The 24,342-nt window shown below is 35.1% G+C and overlaps 1 protein-coding gene across 8 annotated transcripts in view; it reads right to left on the bottom strand.

The window, feature by feature from the left end:
- LOC113042336 (disks large-associated protein 1-like) overlaps positions 1-24,342 on the bottom strand; it is a 114,762-nt gene that overhangs the window by 10,205 nt on the left and 80,215 nt on the right. For all 8 annotated transcript variants that reach the window (XM_026201110.1, XM_026201109.1, XM_026201112.1 and 5 more), the window contains 2 exons: positions 3,055-3,443; positions 1,915-1,997 (listed from right to left, as the gene is read on the bottom strand). In XM_026201110.1, coding sequence (XP_026056895.1) covers positions 1,915-1,997; positions 3,055-3,443 — 472 coding nt within the window. The remainder of the gene's footprint in view (positions 1-1,914; positions 1,998-3,054; positions 3,444-24,342) is intronic.

The raw sequence follows: 24,342 nt of genomic DNA, 5'->3' as shown, positions 1-24,342 counted from the left end.
ACAAAAAACTGACATCTTAAAGACATTTATCAGATGTTTGTACAGGGCAGATGCTTTACAGATGAAGTGATCTTTAACAAACATACTGCAGATGTGCGTGTGCTATCTGGGAACATTATAACCAACATTTAGATGGTAGCATATTGTTAAGTTAAAAGCAAACTTTGTCTAATAAGCCAAAAAAAATACTTAGTATACATAGATAATGGGTAAAATATTATATAAGGGTCTTAAGGGTCAATTTGTTTTTACATTTAGATTTATACATCATCTATATATAAGAATAAAGAATTAATACGCTTTCCATTGATGCATGGTCTGTTAAGATAGAACAAAATTTGGCAGAGCTACAACTATTTGAACATCTGGAATCTGAGGGTGCAAAACATTTTTTGTACATTTTGAGAAAACTGCCTTTAAAGTTGTCCAAATGAAGTCCTAAGCAAGGCATGTTACTAATCAAAAATTAAGTGTTGATATATTTATGGTAGGAAATTTACAAAATATCTTGATGCAACATGATCTTTACTTAATATCCTAATGATTTTTGTAATAAAAGAGAAATTGATCATTTTGCCCCATACAGTGTATTGTTGGCTATTGCTACAAATATACTCAAGCTGCTTAAGACTGGTTTAGTGGTCTAGGGTCACATACTGTATTTTAAATACTCTATTTTTATACATTTCAGTTTTGAATGAATTATATTTACAATGTTTCAGTTTTAGCATATAACTTATAACTTTAGCCAATCACACAACACTCAAAACACTATATAAAGCATAAAAATGCATAGCACACACAAATATTTTGTAAAGTCTATTTTAAACTAAATGTTTATACATTTGAAATATATTTATAACAAACATTTTGTGATGTTAGCATGTTGCTAATCTAACTGCAATTTCAATGTATAATATAATAAAGTAGTATTTAAAAAAAATACTGTATGTAAAAAATTCACAAACAACACCAAATTATTATTTTTTTCAATAAATAATGAATTATTTATGGATTCTGTTGGTTACGAAGGATATTTGTGATAGTGTTTTAAATCTGTCTGAGACGAGGTGTCTGTGAGGCATACCAGTGTTGGAAGCATGTCTTCAAAAAAAAAAGTTTACTTGGATTTGGAACAGGACTACTGACTCTAAACACATCCGACCTTCTGAAAAACAACTGTTTATAAACAGTATGTGTGTGTGTGAGTGTAACATATTTGCTCTGGCATTTGATCTGCACTTTGGCTACAAGACGGTGTAGTTGCGATGCTTCAGCTGGACCTATAGCAGAACAGAAAAGGGAAACACACAGAGACTGAACATCTAACCTCTACCTCCTTCTGTCGTTATGTCCCTCCCTCTCACAGGATGCTAAAACAGTGACATCTGAAGGTGTGCAGCCAGAGGAAGCAAAAGAAAGCAAAAGCGAGAGAGAAGTGAGACAGGGGGTCGATACTTGACCATGTCTGTGACCCAGCAGCCTGCCTGCTTCATAATGGGCACAACAACAGATGGCTGTGCACGCACACACAGACACACCCGCATACACACACAGAGCAGCTGTCTCTCTGCCTCCCACTCCTTTACCCTTTCAGAAGGCCCAAATGTCCAAACCACCATGATAGGGACAGCTGTGTGTGTGAAATAAAGAAAGAGAATGGTAGAGTCTTTGTAACGGGAGCATTAGCTTGCAATGACAACTCTCTCTCTTTCGCTTTCTTTTCTCTCTCCTATTACACCTTCCATTTTTCCACTTTTATAATTCCACTATCCTCAAATCTGTAATGTTTTAAGTGACTTTGTGATCTTAAGTTGATCTTATTTGAAAGAGCACATGATGGGAGTTAAATGATGGAGAGATGTAATGGAATATGCTGTGTGAGAGAGAGTGAGTGGGTGTAGATAAACTTACCATCTCTCCTCTTCTACTTGAATGCCGACCGACTGAAACTTGCAGTTCACTTCTGATTGGTTGGTTTCCTCCGGACCGTCCACCTAAACACAGACACACGCACATTCAAAATGGAGTCTGGGTGTCAGAAGTCAATTTTGAATGATTCGTGTCAGATTTGCTTCTGCATATGTGCTTGCCTTGGCCTATCTAATTTGCCAGTAGATATTTTAGTATTAAATGACGTAGATGTAAAATGCTCAAATAGTACATTTATGCATTTAGCAGACACTTTTATCCAAAGCGACTTGGATGTGTATTCAGGCTAACAATTTTGACCTAAACTGTGTTCCCTGGGAATCGAACCCACAACCTTTTGCGCTACTAACGCAATGCTGTGCCCCTAAAAACCTAGTGAGCTACCTATCTAGACAGCATCACAGTGTATAGTATATAGATGCCATATAGTTGTTGTTAATAGTTGTGTCTCAAAACTCAATGTGCTGACTACTTAGAAAGCGTTTCTGGACATCATAGCATGTAATGTATTGAAGCACACACAAAAATCTGAGAATATACCATTAATAATGCTGCATCTCCAATCTTAACAGCATTTTTGGGTATAGTGTACACAATCTAAGAGCATACTTAATAATCACAGTAGTCCTTTATTCTATGTAAAATGGCCAGCTGAATTTGGAATAGCATACTGGCATACTAATGTTACTATTTGTGCCATATCTTTATATTGCGGAAATAAAAAAGAGTTTACTATTATGCTGTTCTGAAGGTTAAATAATTAAATTAAATTAAATTAATGCATTTAGCAAACGCTTGTATCTAAAGCGACTTACATTGCATTCAGGCTAACAGTTTTCTATAATCATGTGTTCCCTGGGATTCAAACCCACAACCTTGCGCTCGCTAATGCAATGCTCTACCATTTGAGCTACAGGAACACTGAAGGTTGAGTCTATTTCTCCATGAATATGAGAAGATGAATGTCTGTTGTTTACTTATTTATTTTTTTGTAAATTGACTCTGCTGTAGTGAATTTCACATATAAATCTTTCTTTGTAAGTTTGTTTTTTCTTATACAATCTGTAACCCTATAGGCAACACAGATGTGTGTGTGTGTGTGTGTGAATGTGTGTGGCCAACCTGTATCCCTATAGACAGGCACTTCCTGAGGGCATCTCTCTTGGCTTCCTGCGAGATGTGTCTTACGCTAGTGGTGGCGGAGGCTGTGGTGATGGTGATGGTGCTGTTGGTCACATGCTGGCTGGCTGGGCCATGGACTTGAGCGTTCGCTGCCTCGATGGCTGCTGTCAGGGCCTTCATGCTATCAATGCTCTCTGTGGAGTTGCTGAGGCCCGACTGGACCGCCGCCAAGGCCCGGTTGGCAGGACCAGCACTGGTGAGCTCACTGTAGGCATCTTGTGCAGATTCTGTGCTGCTCTGGGCTGTTATAGAGATGTATGGTCTGGTGGGTGTTGACCTGGGTGGGACTGGGGGTGGGGTTTTCTTGTAGGTGGTTATACATGATGATACTGTGGAGTAGGAGGAAGTGACACGTTACTCAGTGAAAATTTGCTTAACTTATAAGCACATTCATCAACTGACCAATTAGTGGCTAAATTAATTTTACAGTCAAAATGAAACAAGACAATAACTGTAGGTGCATGAAAGTAAGTAAAGTAAAGCTGGAGTATCGTGGAACTATTTAAAGTACCATATAGAGAACAAAACAACAGAAATACAATATATTAGAATCGATTAGGACAGATTAAACAGAGTTGAGTGAAGTACAGAAGAGTAGAGAGACTTGAGCGGAGTAAAAAAAAAAAAAAAAAGAGTAGAACAAAGCTGAGTAAAAGAGAGTAAAGTACAGCTGAGCACAGCAGAATATAAGAGAGTAGAATAAAGTTGAGAAGAGTAAAAATAAAGTAAACTAAAATATACTACTATTGAGTTCGAGCTGAGTTGAATACAAAATGGTCTAAATAGAGTAGATTAAGTTAAAGTTGGCATATAATACTAGAGTTAGAACAATTCAATGAAGTATAACAGAATAAAGTTACATTGAATACAGTTGAACAAGTAGAGATGTAAGTATTAGAATATATAACAGGTCAGAAGAGAATTAAGTATAATTCAATGAAAAATAGTGGATATAATATAAAAGGTAATAATAAAATACTTATTTTAGTAGAGTAAAATTCAGTAAACTTGAAGATCATTGTTGTTTAGAACAATAGAATAATGGAATGTATGGAAAAGTAGAATAAAGAGTAGATAAAGTGAAGTAAAATAGATGTGAGTAGAAAATGGAAGAAACAGTGTATGATAATATACATTTCAGTAGTCTAGAATAGACTGGCCTAATAGCATAGAGTTATAGAATAATAGAAAAGAGTTGAGTATATATAAACAGAGCTGAGCAGACTTGACTAGAGTTAACTCAACTGATCAGAGTGGAATAAAAAAAGGATAGAAGAAAAATAAAAGTTGAGTACAGTAGAATGGGAATAGAAAACATTTGATTAGAGTAGAATAAAACTAATGGAAAAGAAAAGTTTTGAATAGAATAGAATAGAATAGCATAGAACAGAACAGGGAAAACTAGAATATAATACAGTTGTGTAGAGCAGAATAGTTAAAAAAAATAAAAGTTTAGTACTGAAACAAATAAAAAACAAAACAGTCATGACATAGAATTGTGTAGAGTGGAAACAAGTAGAAGAGTGTTAAGTAGGCACTGTAATGTCAAAGTATATTAGAGCATGTTTACAGTAGATTACTGTGAAGTATACTGCCCCAATATCATCCATCTATTTCTGCTCTCTCTGTTCTTCCTGCCCGTGTTGCTTAGAATAGCACAGCTGCTGGAGAAGACTAAACACTGTGTATGTGTGCGTGTGTGCGTGTTCAGAGACTAAACAGTGGCAGTCCATTTTCTTACAGCTCCCTCATTTCCTGCTTTTGGCAGGAGCAGGTTAGTGCAAGCCCAGACACATGCACCAAAACACACATACACACACATTACTCCTGAACACATGAAGGGAATGGATTAGTTGGGAAGATCTCTCTTTCGCTTTATGACATCTGAGCGTACGAGAGTGTGTGTGCCAAAGCGCATCTGTTTTCGATTACAGATCTGTAAGAAGATCATGCGCTGTCTTTTCACAGCTCTCTCACACACAGAAGGGATGTGGAACAGGTTTGTGACTCCGCTCCGTGCATCTGAGTCTATCTAAACTGGGTCACGGTGCATGTGGAAAGTAGGCCAGGCTTTCTCTTTAAACTATTAAGGCACTCGAGCCGGGTACTGTGTGCGCTTGTTCTCACCTGTGTGTATGAGTCTGTGTCATGTGTCAAGCGTGGATGTGTGTGTTCTCCGACCCACCCAGTCCTGCGGTTTATTTCTAAACCCTTTCCTCTCGCTCTCTCTTTCTGTGACAAATGGCAAACCACAGGTCAAATAGCCCAAAACATCCACCCAACTGGAGCCCTTTAAACTACAGTCAGATGTGATTTTCCGAGCTGGGACAATGTGGAATTTCTGATCGTATCACACACTAAACTGTAAGAGCATTTGATTAAAAAAATACTGACCCCAAACAGTATCTTCACTGTCACTTTTGACATATTTAATGTGTCTTTCCTGAATATAAGTATTAATATCTTTCTTAATAATAACAAAAAAAAACATACTGATCCCAAACATAAGTGTAATTTTAGCTCACAGAGTAGACATATTTATTTAACCTTCTAATAAAAAGCGTCAGCTAACAGAAACACATGCATATGCCCCGTCCGCAATATTCATGCCAGTGAGGTCACCGGGTTGTCTGGACTCCACAAACTGAAGAGGAAGTCCGTTGCCAGAGAGCTGTCAAAGGCTGAAACATCTCAAAAATAGTGTTTTTACAACATGGGCCACCGCGGTGTGATATATTCTCTAAGACCAGATGTGTAGGACACATCCCAAATGACTTTATTTTCACCTACATGCAAGCACACTCACAAAAAAAAAAGGCACGGGATAAAAACAAGTCGTGCCATGTTAGCAGCATTACGGACTACCTCACAGTTTCCACGGATACACTTTGATGTCGGGATCATGGAAGCGTCACGCCTCTAAAACCGCACACGCACGCTCTCAAGGCCATCGTGTTTATCCAACAGTTGGGAAGTGGAGTGTGATACAGAATTCCTGAACTCCAGCAGGCAGGAACGGAGAAAGAAAAACTCCCTGAAATCATTTCGCCCAACTCTCTCTCAACAAAACTGTAATTTTTCTAGCCATTCGGCCTACTGGTTGAACATTAATTGGCTGCGTTCATGGCCGATAAAGCATTTCTCATTTCAAAAGAGCGAAAGAATGAGCGGGAGGTTAAAGAGGAGGAGGAGAGGGACTCTGTGAATGACAAAACCCCCTTTTTGGCCCCCGGCCCACAAACTCCTCTTTGTAAAGGCGCATCAAACGAGCGACCGACAGAGGAGTGTGAATGGTGAATCTCCTGGCTAAAAAACGCACTACCCCCCGCCCGGGCCAGCGCCGTATCAAAGACGGCCTCTGCTCAACCCCCTTCTCTTCCACTCCTTCACTGCCCCCCTCTATCATCCATTCATCCCTTCTTTTCGGCCCCTGCCTGGAGAAACTCCCCTTTCAGCCTCATGCTTCATTAGGAGGGGAGATTGAACGCACCTCTGGGCACGTCGATGGCAGGACGCGGAGGAAACTAATGGGAGTGTGTGAGGACTTGTGTGTTAGAAGTGACAAAAACCATAAAACTCTTTCAAACAGGTTAGTTGGGCTCCCTCTAGTAGATGCCAAGGGAATTATCGGAAAAGCACAAAACACAAAGAGCTATAAAGCCAGAGGAGGGGTTGCAGAGGGTTTGTGTGTGTGTGTGTGTGTGTGTGTGTGAACAGCAGGCCAGGGTGCAGAATGACAGTTCAGCCCAGCTGCCGTGTGTTTAGAAAGGGGCTGATCACTGTTCGTCTTTTTCTACATCCCTTGCTCTCTGTCCATAGCCAGCTGGAGTCTTTTGTGATAGTGTAGCTGTGGAAACAGGGAGGAACATGAAATCTGTGGCCTTTCTATGAAACTGTGTGTGCGTGTGTGTGTGTGTGTAAAAGAGAAAGAAAGAAGGAAATAAAAATAGACCACCAGGCAAGTTACTGTTGAACTAAAAAGAGTAGAAAAAATGTTTGGCATTTTTTTGAAAATACAGATTGGCGTGGTTGCGACTGCTAAATGTAAACTGTGTGAGTGGATATGTTTACTAACAGTGTGCGTGACCTACTTTCGCATGTCCTAAGTTCATACACATGGCCAGTTTCCTCGCTGTCAATCAGTGACGAACACTCCCATGCAAGCTTACACACACACGCACACACACACACACACACACACGCATGCGCCAGTGCTTGGCTAACAGGTGACAAATGAAGAGTCATAATCACAGAGCAAAATAGAAATAAATCTCAGTCCAGACAGGTTATGGCAGTTCATTAAGTTAAGTGTGAAATTATTATGAACGTGGTTTCGAAAAAAATGTATTAAATTAAAAGAAGATTAATTAAATTAATTACAATTCAAAAAGAAAAACAAAACAAAATAACTGAGATTATGAATGTGGATTAAAAATGGAAAAATTAAATAAAGTAAAAGAAAAAGTTAAAAATAAAAGTAAAAAAAAAAATAGAACAAAATGTATTCATAATATATAATTGTAATTAAAGGTATTTGTTAAACAAATTATTAATATATTGTTTAATCTAATTAAAAAAAATATTGGAAACATTTTTATTTTTACATTTTTAAAGAATAACAAACAAAATTACGGAGCCCCACACGTGACACGCAGGAAAAAATATAAGGCTAAATCGTGTGAACGATTTACTAATTCGTTCCCTCAATGTACTTAAATGTTCTCACGATTACTATAGCGTTCCCTCGATTTACTATAGTGTTCCCTCGATTTGCTATTTTACTGTTTTAGTAAATTGAGGGAACAAATTAGTAAATCGTGCGCACAATTTATTTATTTTTTCTTGCATGTCATGTGCGGGGGTCCGTGCAAAATAATATAGTTTTAATAATATATTTTTAAATAAAAGAATTAAACATGCTCTTTTTGAATGGCAAATAACAAACTAAATATTTTTTAAATAGATTTTTTCCTGATTGTACAGAATATAAAAAAAACAGCACCAATTTTTTTTTTTTACTTTAAGGTAATGAGCCTAGAAACTTTAACTTCATCTTCAAAGTAGTGGGAGTAGGTATCTGCAGGGGTGCAGGGTCTTCACTTAGGTGATGAATGTCTTTTTTCTACAGTCTGTAAAGATAGACATGCCCTGGAGGAGGACAAGAGAGGCAGGGATGAATGAGGAGAGAGAGAGAGAGAGAGTGAGAGAGAGAGAGAGGCAGTAAAAGAGGATGAGATTAGTTTTAGTGGTCCATTTGCTTTAGTTCCTGTCAGAGCATTCCTGACATCAGTCAAAGTTGGAACACACACAAACAGCAAAATAAAACCGTCCCGAACTAGGATACACAAAGACATAATAAAACCACAAGACACAATAAACATGAAAGAAATCTAAAATTATAATTTAATACACACGCACACTCCTGACTCACAAATGATCTCCTTTCAAAGCTCAGTTCTGCCCTCACACTCCCTGTGTTTGAATGAGACGTCTACATACCTGTCTGATTACACATCTGCCTCTGACGGGTCATAGAGTGTAAGTGTTTGTGTATTTCTACATGCGATGCATTAAATGTAACTGACACATCCATATGAACTTATCTAAATTAGAACACATTACTAGTTTTCATTAGCTTTATTCTCACTATTAACTAACTATTAATTTTAACGTGTGCCTCAGTAAACTCCAAATTTGCTTTTAATTGTTAGGTAGTTGTTAAGTTTATGTATGGGACTGGATCAAGGGATCTAAAATATGGTAATGCAGAAAAATACATTAAAATGTGCTTTATAAATACTAATAAACAGCCAATATGCTAATAATATGCATGCTAATAAGTGACTTGTTACAGTGAGAGTTGGTCCCTAAACTATGATACCATTCTATATATATATATATATATATATATATATATATATATATATATATATATATACACACACATACATATATAGGCCTTTTACGCAGTGTCTATTTACACTAAGTACAAATAGACCGCCTTGTTGGCAGAAGATATTTACACTAACTCCGCCCACAAACGTGTGCGTCTGTTAGTTCACATTACAAAAGACAGTTAACAGTCATCAACTCCAGTGGCGCAGATAATAAAACATGTATGGAACTCATTTTGACACAATCGACCCGGGTTTCAATATGCCTTTTGGCTAACTTTTTTCTCTCCCTTTTCAAATTTCAAATCACATCAGATCCGAAAAGCATTTATTTTCAGTGAAGGAAATCATCAAAAAGTTGAAAATAAAGTATTGGGAAGGGTTAGGGTAGGTGTAGGGAGGGCTGTATTGCCCCAATAGGGTGGCATCCATTTAATAATTTTAATTAAAATTATAATTTACACTCAATAAGTTATTATTGCACGCTGTTTTATAATGTACTAAAATCCTGAGGTGCATAATTGCCACTATTTGCAGAAAATCTTGCTATTTTAACATAGTATAAATATAATCTATAGCTATTTGCACTTAGTGTAAATAGCATAACACAAAAAAAAAATGCTAACTGTAAATAGCATCTATCGCTAAGAAAATATCCTATTTTAACTCAGTGTAAATAGCATTTAATTGCTATTTACACTTAGAGTAAAAAGCACTATTTGCTATTTGCACTTAGTGCAAATAGCCCCTGTCACACACACAGATGTCATAATTTTATTAAATGATCCATTGTTGAATTTACAAAATATGTATATATATAAATAAAAGTTAATTTCACCTGTAGCTATGAATAGTATGAACTGTGTGTTTGTGTTTATTTGAAGGTCTTTAGGGTCGAGATCTTGTACATCTCAAGAGGTCAGAGGCCTGGCACTCATGCATTTACATCTAAATACAAAGGAATGTGGTCAAAAGTTCACACCCGACTTACATATGCAGCACACCCAACACACAACTCATGGGACGAGCCAGGAATAAATCCAAATAAATGTACTGTCATCTGAGCACCAGTACTTATTTGAATCTAACCAACTTTCCAGCTGACTAACCACCCTAATAATTACCCGTAACTCACCTATCTCTCTCTCCTTCTCTCTTTCCCTCTTTCCCTCTCTCCCCATCTCCCCCTCCGTGGTTTTTTTCTCTTTATGCTTTGTGTCTCCAGGTTTGACCTCTGACCCCTGGTATCCTGTGAGGGGGGTTGGGGAAAAACCCGGTTGTGTGGTGGAGAAATGTGTGTGTAGTTTTAGTGAAGTGTGTTGGTGCAGGTTTGGGTTATTCCATGAGTGAAATGGTCTTTAGGAGACTTAAGAGACCCCTGACACTCTGACACGCACACACCCAGGGGGTTTGGGGTGAGTGGGCAAGAATGCAAGGAACAAACGAGGAGCCCGGCAGGAGTGCAGGAATGCAATGCATTGTGTTACAAAGACTTCCTAAACTACTAAACTAAGTAGAACCTCACACACACACCTCTTCCCATAAACTCATATTGAGTCGATCTAAGTGGCATGTTGTAATTTTTGGCTTTTTATAAATGCATGTTTTGAGACTTCTGTGCCGAAGTGATAAATGCCATTAAAGGACCCTCCCAAAACATTTAGGGGCGAAAAAACACACATGCACAGACACAGAGGACCCTTTCTGGAAAAGATGAGATGGTCTGTAATTAAGGTTTGCCCCACCCTTGCAGTGAAAACCTAAACCATCCAACGTACTCTCTCACACACACACACACACACACACACCAACATACATAGGAGAGGACTAGAAAAGAGTTTCCTGTGGCAGGCAATGTGACAGGATCATGTCAACGACTGCACTTCCTTTCTGTGTGGCCAGAATCAAAGCACAGTGATTCTCAAAGAGAGGCCGTTAAGTTGTAATTACGTAAACTGCACTGTCATCAAACAGTCAAGAGAACCCAGAATCACTCTCTAAAAACAGACTCTGATACAACTAGTTTCTGAAAAAATGTCTTCTAACAGTCTATGCGTTTTCTGAAATCTTCAATTAGATAGCGATCTTTTAATTGACATTAAAAAGCAATGTTAGATGTTACAATCTACAGTGACAGACCACATTTCACCACATTTAGTAAAGGAGCAGACTTTAAGATCCAGCATGTTTCATTGTACCTCTCTCTCAGTGTACCTATCGCCATCTACAGAAAGAAAACTAAAGTGTTTCTTCACAATACTGGAATACACACCAGGCAACAGCTGATACCACTTTGTTTTTTGTTTTTTTACAGCACATTTTTATGAAAATATAAAACAAAACACACAGACATACACACACAAAACTAACAAAAGAGTTTAATAAAGTCTCTGGTGCTCGCCATATTGTAATATTGTTATTATATTATTATTATATTATTTATTCCTGCAAAGCTTAGTTAACACCAGCCATCACTGCAGTCTTCAGTGTCATATGATCCTTCAGAAATCATTCTTATATGCCAATTAAGTTAATTTGTTAAATTAAAACAGATGTGTTGCTTAATATTTTTTTTTGAACCTGTAATACTTTTTTCAGGATTCTTTGATCTTTGATGAATAAAAAAAAAAATTATAAAAAAAAGAGCATTTATTTAAATTAGATATCCTTTCTAACAATATACACTACCGTTCCAAAGTTTGGGGTCAGAACATTTTTCTTCTTCTTTTTTTTTTTTTTTAACAAATTAAAACTTTTATCCAGTAAGAATTTGTTAAATTGTTAAGAAGTGATGGCAAAGATAAAAGCTTTCTATTCTGAATACATTTAGTTCTTTTGAACTTTTTATTCATCAAAGAATCCTGAAAAAAGTATCGCAGTTTTCAAAGAATAATATTTGCAAAACTTTGCATCTCTTTTTTCTTCCAAACTTTACACACAAATCCGAGAATTGCACAAACAAAATCTAAAATGCCTCACATCTCTTGCAAAATGAAGCACTGTGTTCAAAACACCACAAACACATTTGCAAACACCTTAACATAATGTGTCAAATAACCTTGACATAATATTTATTCCTGTTAGATTTTGGTGTGTTGTGTTTTGCAAAAAGTATCTAATGAAATTGAAAACTGATTCAAAGGCCAATAATTAGTGTATGGTTTTGCAGATTTGGTGTGTGGTTCTAGTGTTTGAGTGTCAGGTTTTTAGTGTGACAAGTAAAGATTTTGAGTGTTAAAATAATAATTATAAAAATAATAATAATAATAATAATCATCATTTTACAATCCCTATATGATAAAATAATAACCTTACATATTTAATCAGGACCTCAATATTTGTTTCAGTAGGATTTGTTAGTTTGAAGGGTGTGTGTGTGCGTGTGTGTGTGTGTACTGTTATATATGGTTTATAAGGACACAAATGTGTATAATAACATGGGTACTAGAACCTAAACATGGTTTATGAGGACACTTCCCATGTCCACATAAAACAAAAGGCTTAAAAAACATACAAAACGGTGTTTTATTAAATACAAAAACTGCCAGTAGTTTTCAGTAAAGGGTAGGTTTAGGTGCAGGGCGACAGAAAATATAGTTTGTACAGTATAAAAAGCATTACGCCTATGGAGAGTCGTCATAAACTACAAATGCAAGTGTGTGTGTGTGTGTGTGTGTGTGTGTGTGTGTAAAACTGAATCAGAAATGCATTAGATCACCTCCTCTGTAATGTCTATTAAAAGGTAAGCTTCAGGTCATAGGTTTAGAGCAGGGATTCACATGAAAGCTTGGGGATTATGTGTGTTTGTGTATTTTTCTGCATGCCCACACTAGTAGAGCACTTCAGAAAGCATGTTCAGTCTGTCGCTCTCTAACTGACACCCTCTTTCATGTCTCTTTCTCTCACATGCACATATATACTTACACAGGCTGATTAACTACGGGGAGGAAGAGGAAATCATATAAATCTTAGAGCTTTGAGACACAACGTTTAAGTATAAATCAGCAAAGCACCTTTTATGGTGAGTGAGGGGAGTGCCTGAAAGGAAATGATTATCTGTGCGGCCGAGAGAGAGAGACGGTGACTGAGGAAGGGAGGGAGAGAGAGAGAGGAAGAAAGGTAGCAAGACTGTTTAACTGAAGTGTCTCATTGAGTGATTTGTGAAGTCCTGTAACCACACACGCATAAACTCATTTTCTCAAAGCAAAACTAGCAGCCCGAACTACTGATGTAATGATGCAGCGCACATAAATGCTTCAAAAAGGTACTATTCCCACAGCACTTTTACACACCTTTCAAAAAATAAAAAGGAATGTCCTATTAAAATTGATAATAAATGCTATAGGTGAAAATTGCACTTTAAACTTAAATTGCAATCATTAGGAAATATTCAAAAACAATTTGCATGTTGAAAATGACAAATTGTGCCTTGGAAAGTAACTGAACTAGGTAGGCCTGCTAAACCTACTAAAAATGAAATAGAAAATAGGCTATTACTGATAGATAGATAGATAGATAGATAGATAGATAGATAGATAGATAGATAGATAGATAGATAGATAGATAGATAGATAGATAGATAGATAGATAGATAGATAGATAGATAGATAGATAGATAGATAGATAGATAGATAGCATGTTATTTCAAACACGTGGTTTCTTCACTCTCTTTTTGTACTACAGCGCCGTCTACTGCTCAAAACCTGAAGTTTTCATTAACGACACAATGTGCATTTTCAACGGGTTTAATAGCATTACTAAGTATATAAAATGTATGATGACCATGACCAACTTTTGTACTTCGCAAAAATCCAACTTGGATTTTAAAAATATTGATTTGCATCTTATTACTGCAAAGGACTTTTATTATATTCGAATCGATATTAAGTCACCGGATTCAGAGTCATGAGAGTATAATCGATAATGTTGAGATCATATCTAAGCGAGTGTCTGTCCGCATCGATCGACTTCACTGGAGGGATGTTCATGACATCACCACTGCCATATATGGCATTCTGAGTCAGCCCATTCTCAGATTCATTACACATCTCTTCCTTCAGACAGGATGACATCGAGATGAGCTCAACGCCATGATGCACTCAGCTCTATTCTGCTGCAAGACTACATCAAAACAAATCAAAACAACCTCTATTAAAATGAAATTACTTAAATAAAACATGAGAGAAAAATAGCCTATAAAACAAAACAAAAAAGCAAACATTAGAGTACTGTATCAATGACATCATCATCATATCCTCTGTTCCCCAGGACAACAGTTTAAATGAATAAGTTGCCATGGTAACAGCAGCATCCTCTGCCTGGAATAAAGAGCCAAATTAACGTTTTGCTCATTTTTTTCTATTACACTGCAACAACACAGTGTCAAACATAAGGTTTCTTTTTTTTACAAAAACACTAGGCAATGACTCCAGTAAGATGTAAAACACAGAAACACAAACTCTGGCAACAAGCTTTTATTTATAGAGACCTATCACAGCTGATAGGAAATGAATGGGAACTTGCCATGTATGCTCTCACTTTAATAAACTACACCCATGCTGACCCAGTTTTCTCTCCAAGTTATACTAACACACTTTTGGGAGAACCACACCACAACTTTTGGGATCATGTCCACCGGTCTAATTTTTTTTTTTTAAATGACACCAGAAAAGAAGGCAATAACAGGCAAATAGTCTCACCTCTCATGAGTTTCTTTAAGTGTGTGTGTGTGTGTGTGGGTGTGTCTTTTTCAGCTCTAACACCTGCTCCATAAAATCACATATGACACACCAAAATAGACTGATGCTGGACAGAGTTCAGAATCTCTCCCTCCCTTTCCTCCTCTCTAAAACATATACAAATCATGAATTTGAAATGAATTATCATAAAGCAAAATGTTGAATCTTAAGGCTCATAATATTGCTAATATTTTGAACAAATACCTAATAATATGAATCTAATTACAATTTATTTTTTTACTATTATAGTTGGATATTATCAATATTATATTATTTGTATTAGGCTTACTCGTTAATTTAAACTTAGAATATTTTATATTAGCCTTTTAATGTTTCATTTTGAAGTAGCCTTAAAGCCCCAGGCTCAATCAACTTAGAAACTGCACGGATGTTGACTTGCATCAGACCATTGCAGTATGAGTAAGCGAAAAAAGCTATGATGGTCTCCTCCATCACCTGCGTTCATACGATCAAACACAAACAAACAACTTATACGAGAGAGAGAGAGAGAGAGAGAGAGAGAGAGAGAGAGGCGCGTGTACTCACAGAGGCGGCGGATCCAGAAGTCGCACATACCCTGTAATTTTCGGTAAGCGGTAACCGGAGAGAGAACGAGAGACAGGAGCGATTGAATGAATCGGCGGGATCTTGTGATAAACTCCAGCTTGGCTTTGAATGGGAGCTAATGACACCGCACTGGATCGAGCTGCTCGTTCAGTCACGGGCGGTAACGGGACCGGCCCACACCGTCACATCCGTTAAATAGGCCTACACCGATTCCCGTAGCGGCCGAACATGAGCACGCGGGACTTCCCACCCCACTGAACCCCCTAACCCTGCATACATCCTAATAATAATAATAAAATACAAAAATGGTCAAAAAAAACAATGTTAAATGAATGTTATATATTGTTAAAAAATAACAGCGAAATGTGAGTTAGAGTTTAAATAGCTTACAACTGCCAATAATTACAAATAAATAAATAAATAGAGAAAGAAAAAAATAATAAATAAATAAAGGTTGTCTATTAGGTCCTACTACTGAGTTTGTTTTCTCTTTCTTTTTAAATCAACTTTTAAATAGGCTATTAACAAATATTATACAAAGAACCTACTACATTCCAGCTCGATATAAAGCCATTAAAATGCTCGCATAATAGCCTAATTATTAAAGAATGATTAAAATGCTGTTCAAAAAATTTTCAATAAACAGTGCATGTAAACTTTTCAAAAGTAGTCCTATATCAGCAGTTTATAATGTGTTTTTAAATTATGTTTTTAAACTAAAAAAAAAAAACTCAACTGCAACTACATATTTATTATGTATTATTTTATTCAAGCCTTTATTAGGCCCAAACAAACTTGACTAAAGACAAAAACTAACAAGCTCCTGTAGAAACTCACACCTATAGTTTTATATAACAGCTTTTTAATGTGCAATAATAACGTTTATGAGTTTCTGCTCTAAAACAGATTTTGAGCCCATCAGTGATGCCTCTAGCAACATAAAACATGAACTTGTGTCTGTGTTTGTGCTCAAGCACGCCCTCATGTGGCAGAAAAACAACAGTACCTAACACTCCTCCCTTCTGTTTCTTCTCTCCCTCTCCTCTTCATCGCACATGACTTCCTGAAGAAATGAAACTTCCTCTCTGTAATCCTTTATAAACTTGATCCACATGAATTCCATGCATCTTGAAAAGACAAAGTCTTATTACATACTACTAGAAGCTATTTAAAATGATCTCTTATAGACACAGCAATTTTCAACCTGATTTAAAGATAAATATTATTAATTTAGAGAGAAACATGATTTGCATTAGTGAGGTCGACTTGAGCTCTGAGACACTGTTTATGTCAGTGATGAATGAGATCATGAATATTATTCACTATAGTGCTGATCTGAGGCTGGTGTTTCCTTGTAAGCTAGAGGCATGAAAGCATTATATCCCATTACCCTGGAGAAAGAAGCAGACTGAGAAAGAGAGAGATAGAGCGAAAAGCAGATAATGCACACAAAAAGAGAAATTCTCAGACAGACGCTGAGTTCTAATCCTTTAATGCTGTGGAAATTACATTTAGATCAAAGCTGCTAAAAGGACAAATGCAATACACACATCCGTGCGCATCTGTGTGTGTGCATCTATGCATGTAACTTGGGATATGGGACAGCTGTAAAACTCTCTCTGGTCATTGCTGGATTTTATGCAAGAGTTATAGCTCTCATGCTCAAATCTGATTGGCCGAGGCACTTTCCAGAGGTGCTGATATACTGTACAGACCAACAGCACTGGGCACTATCAAAACTGTTAATAAACTGATTAATAAACCTTAACAATTCAACCATCCTTCAAAAATTATAATTATATGACAAAAATTATGTAATATTATATAACTAAAAATTTAATGAATGTAAAAAATAAATAAAAACATGATTATTTGTCTATTTCTTAAAATAATAATATTATAAAACAACAACCAATGTAATATGTTAAAAATATAAATAATAAAAAATACAAATAATAATATTTATTAGTAGTAGTAGTACCTTTAATGTAATAAATTACAATATATTGTATTTCTATCAACACAATCCTGATCATCAAGATGTAAACTTAGTATCAAAAATGTTTTAAAAGTTAATTATAGCTGTCAATATAAATTCAGTATCAGTTATTATAGTTATCGATATAAATTCAGTATCAGTTATTATAGCTATCAATGTAATTTCAGTATCAGTTATTATAGTTATCAATATGCCAGTATCAGTTATTATAGTTATCAATATAATTTCAGTATCAGTTATTATAGTTATCAATATAAATTCAGTATCAGTTATTATAGTTATCAATATAATTTCAGTATCAGTTATTATAGCTATCAATATAATTTCAGTATCAGTTATTATAGTTATCAATATAGTTTCAGTATCAGTTATTATAGTTATCAATATAATTTCAGTATCAGTTATTATAGTTATCAATATAGTTTCAGTATCAGTTATTATAGTTATCAATATAATTTCAGTATCAGTTATTATAGCTGTCAATATAATTTCAGTATCAGTTATTATAGCTGTCAATATAATTTCAGTATCAGTTATTATAGTTATCAATATAAATTCAGTATCAGTTATTATAGTTATCAATATAATTTCAGTATCAGTTATTATAGCTATCAATATAATTTCAGTATCAGTTATTATAGTTATCAATATAAATTCAGTATCAGTTATTATAGTTATCAATATAATTTCAGTATCAGTTATTATAGCTGTCAATATAATTTCAGTATCAGTTATTATAGTTATCAATATAATTTCAGTATCAGTTATTATAGCTGTCAATATAATTTCAGTATCAGTTATTATAGCTGTCAATATAATTTCAGTATCAGTTATTATAGTTATCAATATAGTTTCAGTATCAGTTATTATAGCTGTCAATATAATTTCAGTATCAGTTATTATAGTTATCAATATAATTTCAGTATCAGTTATAATAGCTGTCAATACAATTTCAGTATCAGTTATTATAGTTATCAATATAATTTCAGTATCAGTTATTATAGTTATCAATATAATTTCAGTATCAGTTATTATAGTTATCAATATAATTTCAGTATCAGTTATTATAGCTGTCAATAAAATTTCAGTATCAGTTGTTATAGTTATCAATATAATTTCAGTATCAGTTATTATAGCTGTCAATATAATTTCAGTATCAGTTATTATAGTTATCAATATAATTTCAGTATCAGTTATTATAGTTATCAATATAGTTTCAGTATCAGTTATTATAGCTGTCAATATAATTTCAGTATCAGTTATTATAGCTGTCAATATAATTTCAGTATCAGTTATTATAGTTATCAATATAATTTCAGTATCAGTTATTATAGTTATCAATATAATTTCAGTATCAGTTATTATAGTTATCAATATAGTTTCAGTATCAGTTATTATAGCTGTCAATATAATTTCAGTATCAGTTATTATAGTTATCAATATAATTTCAGTATCAGTTTAGGACCCAGCCTTTGCAGACTGGATTATGTGTATTGGATTTACAACTAACTGGCCAGATATTGTCAAAAATATACATTATTCAATATCTTGACACTCACACTATCACACGCACGACTGTTTCCACACACTTCCCTTCCCACACACACACACTCGCGACCAAAGGGAAATGAACCAAGCTTTAACACGCACATATTCACAATACAAACATATTTCAACCTGGAAATGTATGCTCTCAGCCAAGACTGGGGGTTTTTGTTTGTTTGTTTTTGAGCTTTTAGCTCTCTATGATCGATTTCTTCTGCGACAGTCGGTCAATAATGTGTATTTGTTGTGTGTTTGTGAAGTCATAAAGCCTGAGGAAAAACATCAGGTTTGCTTGTGTTTCATTTAGTGTACATCTATATAAAGCATATTGGTTGTTTGTTTTCATTTTGCCTTCAGGTCATGTGTCCTGCTAGTGACTCCTCCTGAAGGCCGTTCACATTGATAGTGATTTAACCGCTGTAACTTAAATCTGTAACCAACCGCATCATGAGGTGGATCATATGAGCACGACTGTTTAAACTCTCACATCTGCTAGGATTCATTTGCATAATGCATCAAACACAAGTGTTGCAAAGAAGTTGCTTAGTGTTTCGTCACCAATGGTGTCGAAATGAATGAATTCTCATAATCTCTCTCCACTTTTCACTCTACAGGAGGAAAATTTTACTTCTCTCACATAATATATCTGAACTGCCAAGCTAAACCCGTCTACACAGTTTGTTTGGGTTAACTGATTAAGTCAGTCAAATCTTTCTCCAATCTATTTGGTTCACTCCACGTCTGTAACATAACTCACATAACAGTAGGCCTCCTTAGCACTATAAATGGCTAAATACCCTGTCAGATAATGGCCACCATGAGTAATAGTCAAATTAAAACTAAAAGTAATAGTCAAAGTAAAACAGGTGCACAAAAATGGACTAAAACAGTGTTAACAACTAAAACAGCACCACGCTCAGATACATGAAAAGGAAATGGAAATGGGAAAGGTTTTTTTTAGTCAAATTCAGCTCAAAGTAAAAACACTTCCATGTCTGCAATATACTATGTTTTGAGTCACTGTTGATTTCTGATCTGGAAAAAAAATATATATATATACTTTTAATATAATAATAGTCACTTTTAGTACTTAATATTAACACAACTTTTGGTAACAAATAAAAGTAACCAAGGCATTTAAGGAAACAAAATGCATATAAAGGAAATATGAGTTACATGTAAAAATTATGTTTAAATAAATGTACAAAAATAAATACAATTACAAAAACTTTAATGAGACTAGGTTACATTGTACACAGTACAAAAGTTTGGGGTCAGAAAGCTTCACTGTATTTTTTAACAAATAAATGCAGCTGTCGTGCGCAAAAATACAAACTTCTGTACGGTAATGTACACACACACACACATATAAAGGCTGTCAATAGATATGTTTTTTAATTGCAATTAATTGAACCCTTTATGTATGATTAATTGTACACTTATCATAAAATTAAGCATATACCATTTATCTTGCTTAATATGTTACTTTTATCATTGGTTACTATATCCAGAAAAGTAAACCAAAAGATTGAAGGGTGATTCTCACAAAACTGTATTTTCAAGATAAATTTTTATATCTTTGTTTTAAAAAGGACACTTGGGATCATGGGTTACGGAAGCAGGGGGGCTACCTGGGTTACTTTTGAGTTCCGGTACAAAAATGATATGGGCTAGAAAAATACAGTCTACAAGGCTCATACAGTATGTGAGTCGAACCAAGATAAAGTAGGGGCCCCTGGCAAAATTAACAGATGTAGAGCCCTTTAAAAAGATTACTTTGTTAATATATATTTGTTACCTAGATATATATTTATACAACTTACAAAAAGTATCTAAAATAGGTGTAATTAACAAAGGGCTCTTTAACAAAATATCAGTCTTCATCTTTATGGCAGAAGATACAACTGACAGCCTCTCTTAGTTCATTGTTGGCCTGAGGTATGTTTTTTATCAGCTTTACTAGTTTTATTAGTTGACAATTAATTATGTTAACTCAACTAATTCAATGTAGAACAGCTAAATAATCAACTAAGTAAATGTAATATTTAATTATATTGATTCATGGGCTCCCCACTGGCACATAACTGCCACTATTTGCAATAAGTAGTATAAATAGTTTTTGTCTTCTGTGTAAAAATAACTTTCCTGGGTATACATTTGTAATAAAACAATTCTGTTTCACAAACTTGATCCTAATAACAGCTTAACATTATTTACCCTTGCCTACCTTTGGGGTCTTTGCTAGTATATTCAAATATCATTATACCTCAATAAGTTAGTTATAGATTAAGAGTTGTTGTTTTTTTATGTAAAGATGGCTTGCTGCTGTGTATAATAATTTATGTTGTTAAAATAACATTATCTTCTGTAAATGCATTGTCTGCTGGTTTATTTAGCTACTTTTCAATACACCACTTGGTACTGTAAGACTGAATGTTAAAGTACAAATGAACACCTAAACACTTTTGTGGGTATGCTACTGTTACAATTAAAAATCACAGAAGGGTAAAAACATTGGTGTGATGTATCCAACACAGCTACAACTAATACAACTGATAATAGGTGAGTTAGATTTATAGTGTGTGAATAATCAAGCAATGACAATAATCAGTCATATTGGCGACACCGAGGGGCCCCGAAAAAGAAATTCTGCTTTGGGCCCCATGAAGGCTTGGGCGGGCCCTGGCTGCTGCTAACTGCAACCCTAGTTAACCTGTTTGCCAGTAACCCTATTAGTAATTTGACTATTATCAGTAATTCATCTTGCAAATAATTAAATGAAAATAAGCTATTACTTGCCTTACATGCCCTATTGCTACACCTCTGCTCATAGTATATATGTTTATGTTTAATCATCAATAGATTGCGATCTCGGTTCAAACACACGCGATCTTATTCCTAAATTACATTCTGCTATGTCTTTTAAACCTTTGAAATCACAATCACATTGGAACTTGCTTTAGCGCAGCCGCTGATCCAGAGAGAGCAGCGCTCATCATGTAAAGTTTTATGTTTGAAACAGCCCCACAAACAGTCTATACAGGAGGCTACATTTCTGTGTTGCAAACCTTAAATAATGATGAAAGTATTGGGATAAAAGTTTATATTTCTGATATAGACTCTGATGTTGGGGGAGCCACGATTAAAATGGGTCTTTGAAAGTAATTATATGCTGCAAATAATGACTGCAGGCCTGTTGCATTATGCCAGTAGGTGGCGAACAGTGACTGTTGTATGCAATTGATGTCTGTATTTGAAGTCTGAATTATTCATTCAAGAGATTCAAAATGAAACAATCAAATAATCGGCTTTACCTTGATTGCAATCCTCAACCATCAAAAAACTGATTTGCTTTATCCAGAGGAGAAAACATAGTTTGTATATCTAAAGCCCCTTTCACACTGCCATTCCGGCAAATACAGGGGTAAAGTGTTCCTGCAATTGTTCCCAGGTCGCTAGATTTTGCACTTTCACACTGCCAGTGATTACTTGGGATGTGTACGTGCTTTCACACACAACCCTTGAAGATCCCGTAACGACACGTGACATCAGCGCGTGACATGTAATGTACAGCTGATAAAAGAGTTGCGCGATAGCGCGCGTCATCACTTCGACATGGCATTAGATCTTGCTTTTGTTCACACAGCGCTCGTCCCGGGTCGAACCCCGCATTGTTACTAGGTCCCCGACCCGGGTTCAATGCGGGAATCAATCCCAGGACATGGTTGCCTTCCCACAGAAGGCGACCCGGCAATGTTCCGGCAATATGCCGGGTCCGACGTGCAGTGTGAAAGGGGCTTTAGAATGGTGGGGTGCTTTGACGTTGAGTTCAGTCTGTATTTCACATCGTGAGACATGTGAGTGAGCTCTCGCGCTCTTCAGAAACAATCACAGAGCTTGTGTTTTAAAGCAAAACACACTGGAATTAACAATTCACTAAAAACGCAATGTGAGTATCTATTATCTCCGTCATCTCTTATGTAATCAGCCTGGTTTTCTTTACATTAGTGTTTTTAAGGCGTTAAAGGTTTCGAATTAATTTGCAAGTGATAATGCTTTAAAGCTGACTGCCCTAATATATATATATATATATATATATATATATATATATATATATATATATATATATATATATATATATATATATATATAATATATATATATATATATATATATATATATATATATATATATATATATATATATATATAGGGCTGTCAGTCTTACACGTTACCTGTATAACTTTATTAATTAGTTATAAAAAAAATAATGCAATTATCATCTTACATTTCATACAGTGGAATGTTGAAAAATATGATACAGAGCAACAACTCCATAAATGAAGTTGTGCCCTAAAATTAAAGATATTGCAGCAAAAAATGCCTCTGTATGAGTTTTTGTCTCATATTTATTTATATGATAAGCGACACCACACAAGCAGCGAGAGCAATATCACACAAGTGGTGTTTTTGTCATGAAGAACACGAGTGCAAATGTGATTTTATACAATAGTTCAGTTAAGAAGAAGTTAATATTGTGCTATATTTTAAACACAATTTTGTGTGTTTTTGTTAAATTTGGCCAAAGAAAATATTACCTAAAAGCCACAGCAGAATTGCTGTGCGTTTCTGAGCAACACAGTGGTGTTTTGTTTCTGATTCAGCTGTTTGAACAACTCAAACCTGAATGACTTACTTTTCTTTTGCATAACATAAAAGAAGTGTAATAAAATACTGTTTATAACTAAGCTGTTTCGGTCACTAGTGACATTGCATGAACAAAAAATACTGAGATGTTTCTCAAATTATCTTCTTTAATGATCCATACTTTATGTTAGGCCATTGTAGCCTAAACATTTAACACAATAGTAGCTTTAAATGATCTTTTGGGGATATTTTCACAGAAAAATTTTGTTTGCGATTAATTCAATTAAATAATTGCAGCACCCTGTAATTAATTAGATAACAAATTTCAATTAAATTAATTTTTTATGAGTTTTCACCCCCCTCAGCTCTTAATGCATCTTGTTTCTTTCTGGAGTATCAGTGAATGTTTGAATCTTTTTAAATAGTTGTGTTTGAGTCCCTCAAATGTCTTCAGTGTGATAAGATGCATCTCATAATCATAAAGTCACTGCTGGAAAGGGTTCAAATATGCAAAGATGCTGGAAAACTGAAGAATCTGCAGGACCTTAAAGATTTTTCTGAAGAACACTGCTCAGTTTAACTGTTCAGATCAAACAAGGGACTCATGCACAACCATCACAAAACAGAAAGACAGTCGAGGATCATCAGGTGACCACACACAGTACTAAGAACCAAGGGTTCCCAAACTTTTGAGTAGGGTTATTTTAATAATTTCAGCATTTTTTTTGTCTTGTGGACTAAATGTTAATATCTTTTATGTACAATATCTTACTCAGGACAGTACTAAATAAAATATAACATGCATTTAATATGATCTCTCTTATTTTTTGAAAATTACT

The sequence above is a fragment of the Carassius auratus genome, chromosome 24 (assembly GCF_003368295.1).
Source record: "Carassius auratus strain Wakin chromosome 24, ASM336829v1, whole genome shotgun sequence".
Taxonomy (NCBI): domain Eukaryota; kingdom Metazoa; phylum Chordata; class Actinopteri; order Cypriniformes; family Cyprinidae; genus Carassius; species Carassius auratus.
This window is presented reverse-complemented; position numbering and strand designations above follow the sequence as displayed.